The sequence below is a fragment of the Pelmatolapia mariae genome, linkage group LG5 (genome assembly GCF_036321145.2).
Source record: "Pelmatolapia mariae isolate MD_Pm_ZW linkage group LG5, Pm_UMD_F_2, whole genome shotgun sequence".
Taxonomy (NCBI): Eukaryota; Metazoa; Chordata; class Actinopteri; order Cichliformes; family Cichlidae; genus Pelmatolapia; species Pelmatolapia mariae.
The window spans coordinates 7232664-7248535 of NC_086231.1; the positions used below are offsets into that span (position 1 = coordinate 7232664).

General features: G+C 38.3%; 1 protein-coding gene across 1 annotated transcript; it reads left to right on the forward strand.

Annotated features, from left to right (window-relative positions):
- Positions 1 to 34: 34 nt before the first annotated feature.
- On the forward strand, positions 35 to 14792 carry rab22a (RAB22A, member RAS oncogene family). The gene is made up of 7 exons (XM_063473483.1): positions 35 to 466; positions 2083 to 2162; positions 3407 to 3488; positions 6982 to 7053; positions 8279 to 8385; positions 8782 to 8891; positions 10418 to 14792. The coding sequence occupies exons 1-7, from the start codon at positions 431 to 433 to the stop codon at positions 10513 to 10515; spliced, it is 585 nt and encodes a 194-aa protein (XP_063329553.1). The 5' UTR covers positions 35 to 430; the 3' UTR covers positions 10516 to 14792.
- Positions 14793 to 15872: the final 1080 nt, after the last annotated feature.

Here is a 15872-nt window from a genome sequence, read left to right on the forward strand (position 1 = left end):
CAACTATATCGAAAATCGTTACTCATCACGGGCAAAAACTCGACATAAGTGAGATTAAAATAGCGCCTGTGGGGAGGGCTTTGTGTATCTCCAAAAGAAAAAAAAAAGAAGAAAGGGAGAAAAAAAAAGCCGAAGCAGTCACGTGATCGCATGCCGTAGTTCAAGATGGAGACTCAGCGATGTGGTGGAGGTAGCTGTTTACAATAATCACAACATGGCAAATACGACGACCTGCAGGACGTTTTAACGTTTACAGCGAGAGTTGTTACCCAACCTAAGATGTGCGTATGCCAGCTTCAGACCACGATGTTGTAAAGTTGTTTGTAAACAAAGACCACCTGAAGAATATTCAAGATTTTAAAAAAGGCAAGCAGAGGAGAAAACAGTCAATGATCTTCATCGCAAATTCGATGTGAGAGAGGAGATCGATATGGCTCTGAGAGAGTTAAAAGTCTGCCTCTTGGGGGTGAGTAAGCATCGATATTTTTCAATCTGATTGTACATATGCACACTTTAACTGGAGCATTAATGGAGCTGTCCTGCTCTACTTCCACATAACACATACCTATACTTCTCTAATGGACCGTGGTGAAAATTTCTGATATAGTGAGTGGCAATACAACCTCAAAATAAATAAATAGATCTGCGCCAGTGACAACACTCATGCTTATCTACATTTAATTACACTCAGCAGCTGCACAAGGCATCAATCACTTGATCAACGTCCCATTCAAATTGTATTATCCACTGCTGGAGGAACATCCTCACATCTTCTCTTCTCTGTCATCCACTTACAGGATTACATCAGCGTTGACAATATTAGTCAAGCTATTAGTGTCACTATTAGTCACTATTACTCAAATTAGAAAATAGTCAGCCTGCTGCTATTTTAAGAATAGATCAGGTAAATCTCAATCATTAGTGTCAATGTAAATTTAATATCTTTAAGTTCTGATCTCTTTTGGACAAAAACAAGATATTTGGCGTTGTCACATTGGCCTCTAGGAAACTATGCGTACATTCATACACTAAAGTTGTGATAACCTGCAAAATCTCACTATTAACCCCTACAGTGGCTCTATTTTGATAGCAGGAAGACTTTGCTGGTTTGTATTTAGCGACATCCTTTGCGTGGTGTGGTCACCTCTACCCTGTCATGAAACATTTCTACACTGACGGTAATTTCTAACAGGAAACGTCATCCATAGGCCATGAGGGCTCTCTGAATGGAATGACCAGCATGAAAACAATGTCTGCTATGACACTGACAGTCATCTTTCAAATCACATTTTGTGCTGACTTGTCAGACAGGCCTTCCACCACCATCACTGAACAGCTTACATAAAAGTGGCTTGGGCACCTTTAGTAGAGTTTCCGTGACTCAAATCTATGGTGCGGTGAAGCTGCACTGCTGGTTTATTCGGCAGCTTACCAAAACATTTTATGTTGATTTTTTTTGTCCCTTCATTTCAACACACATCTGTAGCTATGTTAGACAGCATTACTAGTCATTCCTGCAGTATTTATTTACAAATCAGGCTCATTAACTTAATGCCTATTTTAATTGGAAAAAAAGACACACAACAAAACAGGATGATTAGCCATTCATTTTCTGTAGATCTACTAATAAGATTAAGATAGCATAGAGACAATAAGCCAGTTCATTAACTAGCAGACTGGAAAAGAATTGTGACAACCCTGATTATGCATCATTTTTGTCATCTTTAAGATAATTAAATTAGTTAAAACAAGATATGTTACTGAATAAATGGTTAACTGATGGACCACACAAACAAAACATCCATGTCTAGACTGCTATAGCAGCAGCATAAACCACCATTGTCTGTGGGCGTATTTCGTGATAACGCTCAGGTCAGACTTGTCCTCTTCTTTTTCTCCTAATGTAAACAATGTAAACCCTTTTCCCTCTTCCATAAGTAATTTAAAGATTTATACCAGCAGTGCCAGGAAGGAAGAGGATCCCATAAAAATGTTTTAATGTCCAGGCATATTGCCAAAGATTGTTCTCATATTCTTCAAGTACCATGTTTAGTCAGCATGATCTTTATTTTGTCTGTGCAGGATACTGGAGTTGGAAAGTCGAGTATTGTTTGGAGATTTGTGGAGGACAGCTTTGACCCAAACATTAATCCAACTATTGGGTATGTTTGCTGCCTTCCACTTCCACAGAAGTTTTATTTTTTCCATCTCCCTCATTTGTTGTAGTTTTACAGGTCGTTATAATGCCCATTAGAGTTATCAGTTAACCACTGGCAAAGAAATGGGCATGAAAATCACTTCTTAAATAACTTGTTTGCTCCAGATTTCAAAATATCTGGACTTTCTTGTGTTCTTTGTCTGTGGCTAAACTAAGTAACTTTGGTGTCAAAGACTTTTTTGTCCAACAAATTTTTGAACGTATTATGAACAATATTTGTTTTCTGACATTTTCGAACAAGGACCTAAGAAAACAGCTTTACAACTGAACTGTGCAGTTTTGACATTTAGCCTGTCATAGGGGGCGATCGCGGCTCGAGACTTGGTAGTTCGTCTTGTAATTGGAAGGTTGCCGGTTCGAGCCCCGGCTCGGACAGTCTCGGTCGTTGTGTCCTTGGGCAAGACACTTCACCCGTTGCCTACTGGTGGTGGTCAGAGGGCCTGGTGGCGCCAGTGTTCGGCAGCCTCGCCTCTGTCAGTGCGCCGCAGGGCAGCTGTAGCTACAATGTAGCTGCCATCACCAGTGTGTGAATCAGAATCGTGTTTATTGGCCAAGTATATGTGCAGACACATACAAGGAATTTGGTTCCGGTAGATGGTGGCTCTCAAGCACAGTGGATACCACAGTGGGTGGATAACTGAACGTGTAAAGTGCTTTGGGGTCCTTAGGGACTATGTAAAGCACTATACAAATACAGGCCATTTACCATTTCATAGGATGAATAAATGAGTTTTTCTATGTTATAACATTGTACAAAATAAAATAAATTTTTTCTTGCTTGAGCTCAAGTAACATAAACATCTTTAAAACTCAAGTTTGATATGTGGTGGCAGGAATTTTTAGTATTTTTTTAAAACGTTTTTGTCAGCATACGTTTTAACAAGAGAAGAAATAATAAATACTAGATACAAACAGCTGCTCCACACACTTATTTTTGGCACTTTGAAATATCTGATGATTGTTGGCAAACGGGTTGTTATTGAATTTTGTTCTTGAAATCTCCAGTTTTGTAATTGAGACCAAATGTTAGTTTTGCTGTCAGACTTAAAGAATCCAGTACTGAACTGGCTCAGATTGATGTGATGTAAATCAGCTTTTTATTGCTAGAATACAGTTTAATGTTAAACAGAAAAAAAAATCTGCAAGTGTTATTTTAAATCTGCAGTGTGTCATGTTTCTCTTCACCAGGGCATCCTTCATGACCAAAACAGTGCAATACCAAAATGAGCTGCACAAATTCCTGATCTGGGACACGGCAGGACAGGAGCGGGTTAGTATTATGTGCTGAGGTATTAACCGTAACAGCTTCAGTGAATAGTTTTTACATTACCATCAACTTGTTTGTAGTATTGAACAGTCTACTTATCTCCACTGTGTTCTTTGAAAGGATGTGAAAGAACTGCCTACACGTACATGCATCATTCCTTAAACCAACCATAAGAAAACTGAATACTGTAGTTAGTCATAACTTCTGATAGGGGGCAATATTTACCTTACTATAGGTAGAGTTCTTCCAGTTCACTTATAATCAACTTCTTTTAGCACTCTTGTTCTAAGAGTTCCTTTTCCAAATTTTAATTTAGTGAGTGAAGTCACATAAAAAATATGAAATTTTTTCCTTTTGTCACCTTTGATCTCTCTCCCTTCCTCCTCTCTCCTTCTCGTAATTGTGTTAGTTTTTTTTTAGAGACAAACAAAAAAGGGAACCAGTGGCATTGTTTTATGTTATTTTATGTTTTCACACTTCTCCAAAGTGTTGTTTGTCAGCAGTTTATATGCTGATGCAGCTCTTCTTATCTGATCTGCTCTGCTGTGTGTTTGTAAATGTACATTATGAAATATTTTGCCACCCATGCAACGGTCAGAACTCGAATCACACTTTGCAAATGATATGCGATATAGGAGAGAAGCTGTATTTTGGTGTTTTCATTTAAGCCGGTGAAATCGACACCAGTCGTCAGGCACTTGTAGCGTAAGGAACTGCTTTCGCTTGACTCACGCTATAGCCGACCTTTCTCTGCATTAGATATCCACGCCACTTCCCTTTTTATGCTCACGGCCTTCTCCTTTTCTCATGCGTAAGTCTTTTCTATTGTAATGTGGTACCCCTAGTGCTGCATTCTCTGGAGAGGTGAGATAAGATGCTGCTTGTGTTTTATTCCCCCCTCCCCCGGGACGCCTCTGGTTTTTTTGTGGACTTCAGGGACATTCAGGGAGCCAATTTAAAATCAGACAAGCGGATAAAACTCAAGCTTTCTGAGCTCACTGGCATGCGCTGCTGCTGTATCTTATCTTTGAGCCAGTGCCACTCTATGTCATCATGTCCTCTTTTTTTCTCCTTTGCTTTTATCTGTGCAACATTTTATTTAATTTTCTTCTGGGTTATTTTTTTCCTCGCATTTTTGTTCACTTTTTCATGCCCATGTGGCCTCTCAGTTTTCCAAGTGGCTCACATCTGCGACTGAAAAAGTAGCAACATTCCTTTGGTAGGTTTCGCATGTGTCTGCGTTTTTTTTCCCTACAAGACTGTTGTGGTATTTGGAGGCTTTTCATGGCTTGTTTTCTAACCTCCATGGAGCTTTGGCCTATTGAAATCTGTGGAGTTGAGAAAGAGGAACACAAAGCCAGCCAATGCATGTGAAAGGAGAGACTAGGGTAGAAAGGAAAGCTCAGTGATTTCCACAAGCAAAACCCATATCTCAAGACCAGATGAGGCCTTACGAGCACATCTGAGCCCAGCTGTCAACAGCCCATCCAGGCCTCCCCCTGGAGGACTGCTCCTTCTTACAGAAAACAAGCAAAAGGGAGCATGCGTCCTACCAGAATAGGAGGGTGCCTTTCATTACACACCCAGCTTGTGGTTTCTGCAATTAATCAGTACTCACTGGGCATCACTGGGGCTGTTTTCTGCGCTGCTGTGTGGCCAATCGTCTGGCCTCACTATGATTGCTCTTTGGGTTAAAACACAGATAGACCACACAGGACTGGCGGTGGTGCAGCACAGCACTAGCCAGTGAAACAGACAGCACTCTCCTCAGTGCCTCTGCCAAATATCCCAGGCTGGATTCCTGTTGGTGGACGGGGCCAGTAACAACTATAATTATGTGGAATGTGTGCTTTCCTGAGGTAACGATGTCACTCCAAGATGGATAGTTTATTCCATCGTATTGTAAAGGAAAATAGAATTGGCGGGAAGGCAGGGTCATTCCAAGTGAAGGTCTTTCTGAGACATGAGCTGTTTCTTTTAAAATAAATATCATTAGTTAATACATGACACATGGTTTTATTGGCCTGTCAAAAGCCTCAGTGCAGAATTTACTGCAAGAAGGCATGAAGAGATTCTCCCTTTGTGATTTTTCAAAACTTTAAGTGTGCTTTTGGTCATTTTTTTTGCTCAAAAGCAGAACAAAAAATGTTTAAACCCCTAATTATCTCTATTTCTTAACAATTTTTATATAATTATTAATAGTCTGTATGTGTTTCAGCAGGCAAAGCAATTCAGCAATAAACATTTGGGCTCTAAGTTATGTACAGTAAAGTATACATTAAAATACATACACTATGTGGCTCTTGTACTCAAGAATAAACGGTAATACTATGGTCTGAAGCTACACCATTAAATCATAGTTAGGAATTTCTGTTTGTTGGGCAAAAAAAGTCAAAGAAAATAAAGTACACAGTCTTTTTTTCTAGCCCAGAATCAACTGCAGCTGCAGGCAAAAGCTTGATCTCTGTCATTTCTAATATAGAGAAGCTTGGGAAGTACTTTAAAATTGTAGCATAAATGTAGTTGCTTTGATTAGTGGAAATGAAGGTAAATCACTCACAAAATCTGCCGCCTGTTTGCAGATCTCAGTGCTCTCTCTTTTGACTGGTGTATCAGCTGCATTTAACCTCATTTGTTCCCTTCACATGTGGTTGAAGGTGTTTTTAAATATTATGACAGATCCCATTGTTGAAGCTAGTCCTTACTGTGCACAGAGAATTATTTTACCAACAAAATACCAAATCCTGGCAAACCCCCAGCCTCCCAGGCAGCTATGGATTTAGAAATTTTTGCACATGCTGCTTTGATTACGCGGAGCTTTCTGACGTATTGGGCTAAGATCACATTTATAGTGTTCCATAAATATCCAAACTCTAACAGCTTTTGACACTTTCTGCTCATCTTTCTCTTGATAGCTTTCACATGTGTGAGGCAGTGGTGGAAAGACTTGCCATGTGCTCATTTTGAATAAAGCCTCTTGGATTATAGGCTCAGAATCCCAGGCCTTTAGTGTGTAAAATAGTACATCTTCTGTCCCTTTTGCCTATTTTTATACTCTCTGTTGAGTTTGATACAGTTAGCATAATTGACTTTAAAGACAGACGTGGCGATGTAATCTTCATAGGTCTGTGCCTATATAATGGATTATCCTAAGCCTGTGAAAAACATTGTTGAATGTCTGTGTGGTGCAGCTATAATGAAATTGTATATTTGTATACTTTTCATATCCAAAATTTAAAAACTAGGAGGAAGTGAGAGTAAATGGTCATCAGAGATGGGTTGGGATTGTTCATTGAATAGAGTCATTTTAATTTTTGTTTTTATGCTGTTTTTGTTTAATTTCACATAGTTTCAAAGCTAAAGTCAGACTCTCTGATGTCACAATAAAATCAAGTTTAATAGAAGATTAAGGTTCTTGACAGACGGTCTTGACTGATATAGGATGTTAGTCATCGTTGGCTTGTTTTTTACTTGGCTGTTCTTTCTCTCCCGATAGTTTCGTGCTCTGGCGCCCATGTACTACAGAGGTTCAGCAGCGGCAATCATTGTATATGACATCACAAAAGAGGTGATTTTCACTTTTCCTCAGATACTAATCATCTCATGAGTGTTTAATTCACGTGTATTGAAAGAATTGTTTAATATTTTAGCAAATACAATGTCTTTGCCATTAATGACATACGTATTGAGAGGACTCTCATCACGTGAATCATCTAGCTTCAGTTAGCTTACTGTGAAGATTGGAAACAGAACTGTCCAAAGAAAATCTCCTCCCACCACCACCTCTAGATTTCACTGGTAAACATGTCATAAATTGTTTGCTTCATATTGATAAAGAAATTCTAGCCAGGTGTTTTTCACCGTTTGAGAAAGCTAGGTTAACTGTTTAGCTTCAGGCATCTGATAAGGATGCCTCCTGGAAACAAGTTTTGGACATGTCCAACTGGGAGAAGCAGATCATGCAGAAGAGTTTATATCTTCCGGCTGGCTTGGGAACACCTTGGCGTGCCACTCAGAAGAGCTAGAGGAGGTGGCCAGGGAGAACCAGGTCTGGGCATCTCTGCTTAGACTGTTGTCTCTGTAACCGTCCCCAATAAGCAGCAGAAAATGGGTGGGTGGGTGGGTGGATGGATGCATGGACAGGCTTCCCCCCCCCTTTCTAGTCCTTATGCTAAGGCAAGATAAGTTGTACTTTATTTATCCAGACTTGGGATATTCCTGTTACCACAACTAAAATTGAGTTAAACACAACAAACCTATAACAAGTGGCTTAAATTAAAAAGATTGGCATATTAAATAAAATACAATAAGACCAAAAATATGAAAAAAACCACCCAAACTAATCCATCCACTGTCTTAACCCCTTATTTGATTCAGGGTCAGTGAGAGGGTGGAGTTAGGGGAGAGGCAGGGTACACCTCGGAGAGGTCACCAGTCTATCATAGGCTTAACATAGCGTAACAGACAGCCATTTACACTCTCATTCACACCTACTGCCAATTTTGAATAACCGTTTAAGGCAGAGTACCCACAGAGAACCCACGTAGGCATAGGGAGTACGTGCAGAAGGGCCACAGCCAGTCTGCCTGTGAGGTGACAGTGACTGCTCCACCATGCCGTCCCAAGTGAAAATAAATAAGTAATTTATCCATAACTATACCATAACTGGTTTTGATGATCTCATTTTACTCTCTTGACTTCCAGCCTGTTCCTTAAACTTCCACAGTAGATACTGTGTGCTTGTCTCAGTATTGTTTTATTCAGTATCACACCTTACTTACCTGTGCCATCAGGACTCCTTCCAAACACTGAAGAACTGGGTGAAAGAGCTCCGCCAACATGGCCCTCCTAATATAGTTGTCGCAATCGCTGGGAACAAATGTGACCTGTCAGATGCCAGGTAAACCTCAGCTGTGCTGTGAACACTTCTCTGTCAGAATAATATTTAATGTTTGCCTCGGAAATGCCATGAAGCCTGTTCTGTACTGTAAATATAGGCATATGTGTATTAAACTCTCATTTGTCTTGACCTTTTATCATTATAGGAATGTAAAATGTAGATTACTGGGTTCAACGTTCTAGTTATTTTTAGTGGATTTAATAAGCTCTAATGGTATTTATCCTTTCCTATGTTGTTGTTGTTGGGTTTTTGGCTCAGACTTATCCATGAAATTGCGAAATCTTCCCCATAACGTCTGTAGAAAAACATTTGATGGTTATCAGGTCAGGCATGAAATCTGAGAAACTGTGTACAAATTGCAACATAATATTTCTGACACATCTCCCGCATCTCCAGGGAAGTGCCAGAGAAGGATGCCAAGGACTATGCCGACTCCATCCATGCCATCTTTGTAGAAACCAGCGCCAAGAATGCCATTAACATCAACGAGGTGTTTGTAGAGATAAGTGAGTGTGTTTCTTGTATATTTGGTAGTGCGGGCCCGAACATCCACAGGATCTTGCGATGATAAATCAAGCAATGAATAGCATTAAAAAAAATACTGTCTATTAGAGACATAATTTTGTAATGTTTGTTGTTGTTTTATGTGTGGGAGTTGGAAGTAAAGCAGAATCCACTTAATCATAACACGTTGAGACAAAAAGAATTGAGGAAAAAAGTGGAGAGAGGAGCAGTTAATCCAGTTCTGCCAAAATAACAGACAAACTAGAGTTTCACTGAACAAAAAAACAATGTACATTGTATGTAATGTACATATTTCTCTGATAGTTTTCACCACGAATACTTTAGAGCCATGGGTAGTACTTTGTAAATACACTGTACAGTCAAAATTAAACTGATTATAGTTTGCCTGAAGAATTCTTTTGAGCAGTTATACTACTTGCTAAATTAACAAGCTTACAACTCTACTGGATACTCGTGGTATGTTTAATGAAACTCTGGTCGGTCAAGATTAGTCAGTATAAAGTGAGAAATCTCAGAACTTAAAGAAATTAAGGAGTATTTATTTTAAAAAACCCAATTAATAACATGCAACATGAACACAACTACTCTGCAGTAGCTTTCGGCTTCTTTTTGAAAGATGCTTTAAAAGAAACCGATGTTTAGTCTAAACTCTACTTAAAGTTTTATATCAGGAGTTTCACATTTAATAATACACAATGCAGTATTTTGTACTGCTGTCACCATCTACAATGAATACTACCATATCTCGCAGTGCAGTCAAACTTGAGCTTCACTAAACTGGGAGTATACGCTGTAGATATGTCTCAGTTCCATACTGCATACAAGATGGACCCAGACCGTTATTAAGGCTACTCCTATTTAAAACTAAAAATTTAACCATTAAATCTATTTTTGGGGTTTAGGAATGCAAGCAAATAACTGTAATTTGACAGCCTAATCAAAAGTACTTACGTGTTTTACTATTTTTCCTGTATTTTTGTTAACCAGAAAATTTGAACAGTCATGGATAACAAAAATTAAACTGTAGCATTAAAAAACATCAATTAATGAATTTGCACAAAATGGTGAATTAGCCATTACAGAAATGTAAAATATGATTTTGGGTAATTACCAGTACTGTTAATCTTTGCGTGGTAGTTGAATAAATTTGTTAAACAGTAATTCATGCAAAGCTATCTTAATAGTCCAAGAAAAAGAAAATAAGTAGCTGGAAATGAACACAATAGGTTCCCTTAAACATTATATAGAAAATCACCAGAGTAGTGTCCAAAATGTTCACTGTATATTCCTCTATGTAGAACTTCTCTGGAAGTGTTAGAGAAGAAGTGAATACGTGCATTAACCTGGGACAGAACTACAGTTTTATTATAAATGCTGTGTGATGTTGCACTAAACAAACCTGTAAATTTGAAATAAATAAAATATTGTTTAAGAGTAAAAAATAAAAGTGAACAACCTGAAATAGAAAAAGGTAAGCTGAAACATTTATGTGTGTGTCTTCTCTAAGGTAAGCGCATCCCTGTTGTAGACGAAGCTGGAGGATCTTCAGCAAGAGGTTTCAAATTGGGTCGTCAGGCCTCAGAGTCTCGCAGGACGTGCTGCTGATGACGCTGGTGACTGTCTTCCCTCCCCTCCAACGTGACCTGTGATACAAGCTTTGCCCATTTTCTTTTTTCTGGCCTGCTTCAGCTTAAAGCCACGGCAAACCCTCAAACACCCTGCACCACAGACACCCGAGTGGGCCAGTGACACTCGGAAAGTTGTAGCAAATATATTTTCATGGCAGTCAACAACAGCAAGTCATCGTGTTTTGTTTGAAAACTCCTAGCCGGAGAAAATCAGTTCTCAGGTTTACTGAGAATTGATAAACAGCGATGCCAGTGGCATCCATACATGCAATTTTCTCTCTCTGGTGCATTATAACTCTAAATTCCTCAGATTAACTGTACATCTACAGACTGATGGATGTATTCAGTCATTTATAATTGTACATTTGTACAGATCTACTATCTTTCAACCAAAAACATGAAATGAAGTGGTTAAATCTTGAAAACTTATTTTCATAGTACTTAAGTTATTGCCTTTCTTTTGGGAGATCTCTCTCCAAGCATTCTGAAAGAACCAAAAGTGTGAATTCAATATTTTATATAAGATTTTGAAGGAAAAAAAATGATGTTAGTCATCCTAATAAAAAGCCTGGCTCTCCCTGTGATCCTTTCATCGCAGCGTCGGTCGTTTCCAGCCACAGTCCACTCCAAGAAGGATTGTGCACGCTTAATTTAAATTTTATTGTGTGATTGCTGCTTTAACCGAGGCAAAATACCAGTGGGATGTTTTGATGTAAACCACAATCACACAGTAAAAGAAGCAGAAATGAAAGATGTGCGGGAGCCTTCTTCCTTTACATTGGAGAAATAGTTCAGCTTTTTGGAAAATTGATATCGCTGTCATGTCTAAATGGTAAATATGTGGCTGGAGCCAGGAGAGAGTCAGGCTTGGTGTTTTTAACCGGCTGACTGCCAGTGGTTTATACGTGATGGACAGACTCCTGTCGTTTGTCTAGCACTCTGCCGGAAAACAAATAAGCATTTTTCCCTGAAAATTAGCTTTTCCTTTTATTGTCAGCTTTGATCTTTTTCTCTCTGTGGCTTAGAAAGATGTTTTCACTGCCACTTGTTCCCAAGAATGACAACAAATTTCACCCTCTGTGATTAGAGGAACCTCATTATCAGACCCTCCCTGTGATGGTGCTGTAATCAGGACAAAATACTCACTCTTGATTATTATATGATAAGAGTTCCAGCTGCTCACATCTGTTCCCCATTTCCCCTTATAATCACTGAAGAAGTCTTTACAGCATCCTGTGTATGAAGTGCTTCATAATGCCCAAGGTACAGAGAATCCTGCCAGTCCCCCTTCTTTTCTTATCCCATTGTAATGTTTCACTGGCAAACACGCCTGTCTTTACTCTTTTGCTGCTACTTTACAACACTTTAACAAGGGAGGTTGATTTTTGTGAGGACTTGCCAAATTCTTTAATTGTCCCATAAACATTTTTCATCTTTCCTTTTTTGGTTTCTTTTTTTTTCTCACCACATAATCAGCCCCAGCTCACACATCCAATGTTGTTTTACTACTTGGCCTCTGATGAAAACAGCAAGAGCTGGAAACTAAACCTCGTCGAGAGGAAACTCATATTTTAGAGCTTAAATCTCCCGTTAGCAGAAGGTTATGGGTAGAGAATTAGACATGGCGCTGTGTCGACATGCTGACCCCTTAATGAACCTTGGCCTGTATTTTGTTCTGAATTACACACTGTGTGCTTTGTTCCAGAATCTCTCTTCTGATTTTCCTTTTCTTTCAGCTTTTCTTCCTTATTCTTCTAAACCCCAGGCTCTCGATGCAAGGCTGAACTGAAATCTGGTACTGTATACCACGTATGTCCTTCGGATCCTGTTGGTTGTGGGGTCATATTGTGATCGGTTTAGATGCCGTAATTCCTGCAGCAATCTTTATGTGGGTTATAGACTGTATATGAAAGATGACATCATCCATTCATTTCTGGATTTCTCCATTTTAAATGCTCAACTTTGTCTGGCAGATAGCATTAACTTAGCAGTCCACTAACTTGGTTGACTGGCTCCATTGATAAAATACTTGAATTTAATTACTAAAACTGACTCACAAAAGGTTTAGCCAGACTAAGCACAGCAGGGGCCTTATTATCTGTTTGATAATTCCAATAAAAGTTATTCTAAAAGACGTCAATACCGCAAACATAGTGGAGAGCTCCAATTTATTGACTCCTGTTAGCAGAGGTGAAACTTTTGCTTGTGTCGGCACATCTGGGACACTTCAAACCCCTAACTTTAACAAAATCAGAATGATTATAAGAGAAAAACACTCACCCTTCCAGCTGTTATGAAAGAGAAAGTTAGATATATAGACCACACATATTTGTTGAACTTTTGAGGCTGTTGATATGCTTGTGCCAAAGATGAAGGTAGACATTGACTCCTTTTTGGCCTCAAGCAGCCACTAAAGAAACTGCAGGAAGAGTTTTTGATTCATTGTCTATAATGAAACTTGTTTCTCCCACTGGAAAAAAAACCTTTTTTTTCCCCCCATAAGTGAATTTTTCGGGTTGTTGTCCCAAAAGTTTGACTCATAATTTCAAGTTATTTTCTCAGTTTCGAGTTATTTTCTCAGAGGTCTGAAATTTTGAGCTAATAAGCTGAAATTTTAACTTATGGGTGGTAATTTTTGGGGGGCTTTTCAGTGGCCAAAAATAGGCAGAATCTCACTCAATCTATAAAAAGGTTGGCCTGAAATCTAAGTCTTGAGCCTATACTGACTAATTTTATCTTTATCTGAATCTCTTGAGACATTTTATTCCCCAAACCTTTTTTCAAAATTTGAAAAAAAAGATACAGATGTGAGCTTAATTTGTTTTTCTGTCCACACAAACAACTATTTGCCTTGTATCATCTGAAATGTTTCTGTTACTGATGAGTTGTGTAGTGAGTGGTGCTGCATAATGTTCAGGAGTTGGGAGTTGAGTGCAATAGAATTAATTATGACACACTCTAAATGTGACCTAAAAACAAGGGAAATCAGTCCAGAGTGATCCTCGTGTAAAAATGCAGTCTTTGTTCCTTTTTCTTTTATGTTGATTTAATTGCAGTTTTGCTCAAAAATACAGACTGGTGACAAATTAAAAGAAAAACAGTCATAGTAAGGCATATCACATACCACCAAGAAAGCTTCAAAGCAAGTTCCCATCACTTTCCATGATCTCATTAACTCTAATGGAGGCATGGAACACCTTTTATTGATGAAGATTAGTGTTAGGGTTAATGAATAATTGATTTTAAGATTTTTCACTTAATTTGTCACCCATCTGTAGTCGACCGGAGGGGCAGTGTGACTGGGTCAAACCTTGAAAGCCAGAGGAGAAAATGTAAACTTTTAATTGGCTCTGCTATCTGTGATAATTCACCCAGCACTACATTAAACCTACATTAACTCGAGCCAATACTTACTACAGTGTTACCGATTTTTATTCAAAAGGGAAATCACGCTGTTACATTAAAAGCTGCACTTTGACTTTTTTGTATTAATTGGCTCATGTTACTAACATTCTGCCTGTAGTGTGTTATCTGTGAAGTCACTCGATGAAATAATTCTGTAAAGCCTTAGACTTCTTAATATCCCTTGATGTTGCTTTAGGTTTTGACTGTGTGTTTGATTCTTATTGCCAAATAATGTCAAAGCCATGTTACCACAACACGCATACCTAACCTCTTTTGTTTTTAAAATTCTGATTTAAGTTAAGTGCTAATCACATGACTGCTTAGAATGTTTAAGGTTTGATTATTAATTATGTCACACATTATTTCCCCCCCATTTGGAAACACGAGGCATGAATAGAAGTTGTGTGCCTGTAGTTTTGCATTGGAAAAATATCGATAGTCTTGGGCTGGCCCTGGGAATATGCTTAATCTATATTATGTATCTTTTACAGTGTACATATGTACCATCAAATTGCACACAAATCAATAACTCTATTCGAAGCCGGATGTGTGAAGAAAATATACCTGTACACCATTTGCAGTAAAATCATCAGCAGTGTAGTTACCATATTTAGCTTTTTGCTATATTTCATACTGATTGTAACATATCCCTGAAAACACTTGTTTGCAGTGTAATTCCAAATGCGTGAAAAGGGAATTGTCATTTGTTTACTAATAAAAGATTTCCAAAAATAAGTGTATGACTGTGTACCTGCAGCCTGTAGGAAGCGTTCTTTCTTCTGTGTGTCTGGCCTATTAGAGATGTGTGCATTTCGATGTTCCTTGGGATACAGTGACGGTGTTGTTAGCGACTGTTTATGCTTTTCAGTTGGCAGCCAGCTGCATGGCTATATATATATATATATATAAGAATGACACTTGAGATGTGTGTTTGACAGGCAGAGGGTTTGTTTTTTACTGCACTTTGAGTTGTGCTGAAAAGTAACACGTATTTAACAACCTCCCTATACTTATTAAACATAAATATATACAAAACATTCAACTTATTCAGTGGTTGAACTTTAATAGCACATTTTTGGGATTGATCAAGTCAATATAATGAGTAGAAATTCTGCACTATGTCTACATATTTTTACATCTGTAATAATTTAAGGCACATCTTTCATCACATTCAGAGATGCAAGCAGATCCCCTGGTTTAGTTAGATGTGACCAGAGTTCAGTAGTCATTAATTTACACCGGTGTTCAAAACATTCAACATGTTGGGACATGAGATCACAGTTCACTATTGTGCCACAATAATTTTTTTTTCAATTTTTATTTTTATTTTTTTAAATTTTCTGGACTACACAATTCATGTGGATTTTGAAAATAAATAATTTGCATTAAATTCCAACAATTGTTGCAAGAAATAATCTATGAAAAACAATCTCATTTTCCCTGGATGATTGAGCATGCATCAAGATATGAAAAACTATATATACTATATTTCAATATCTTACCTGCTCTCTTTAAAAAAAATCTAACAAACTGATAGAAGACATTCATTCAGATTTTGATCCATACTGACGTGATAGCATCACACAGTTACTGCAGATTTGTCGCCTGCTTCTTTAAAGCAGTACTGGAGACTAATAATATCACTCGCACAAGAACTATGTGTACTTTTTACTAACTTTGTCATATTTTGCTGATAATAGTTAAGTACTTTTATTTTAGTACGGTGTATAATGACGACTTGTACGGTTGATTTGTTTTTATTTGTTGATAATGTACTCGTTCTAGATGTTAGCACTCACTCCACCACAGCGGGTGACAGCAGGTAAACTTAGAAGCGTAACTCTTTAGGCTGAAATTAAAACCTGCATGCTTAAGCCACGTCCTTTCGCTGGATTCAGGTTTCGTGAAAAACGCAGGTGGTGTCCCCAC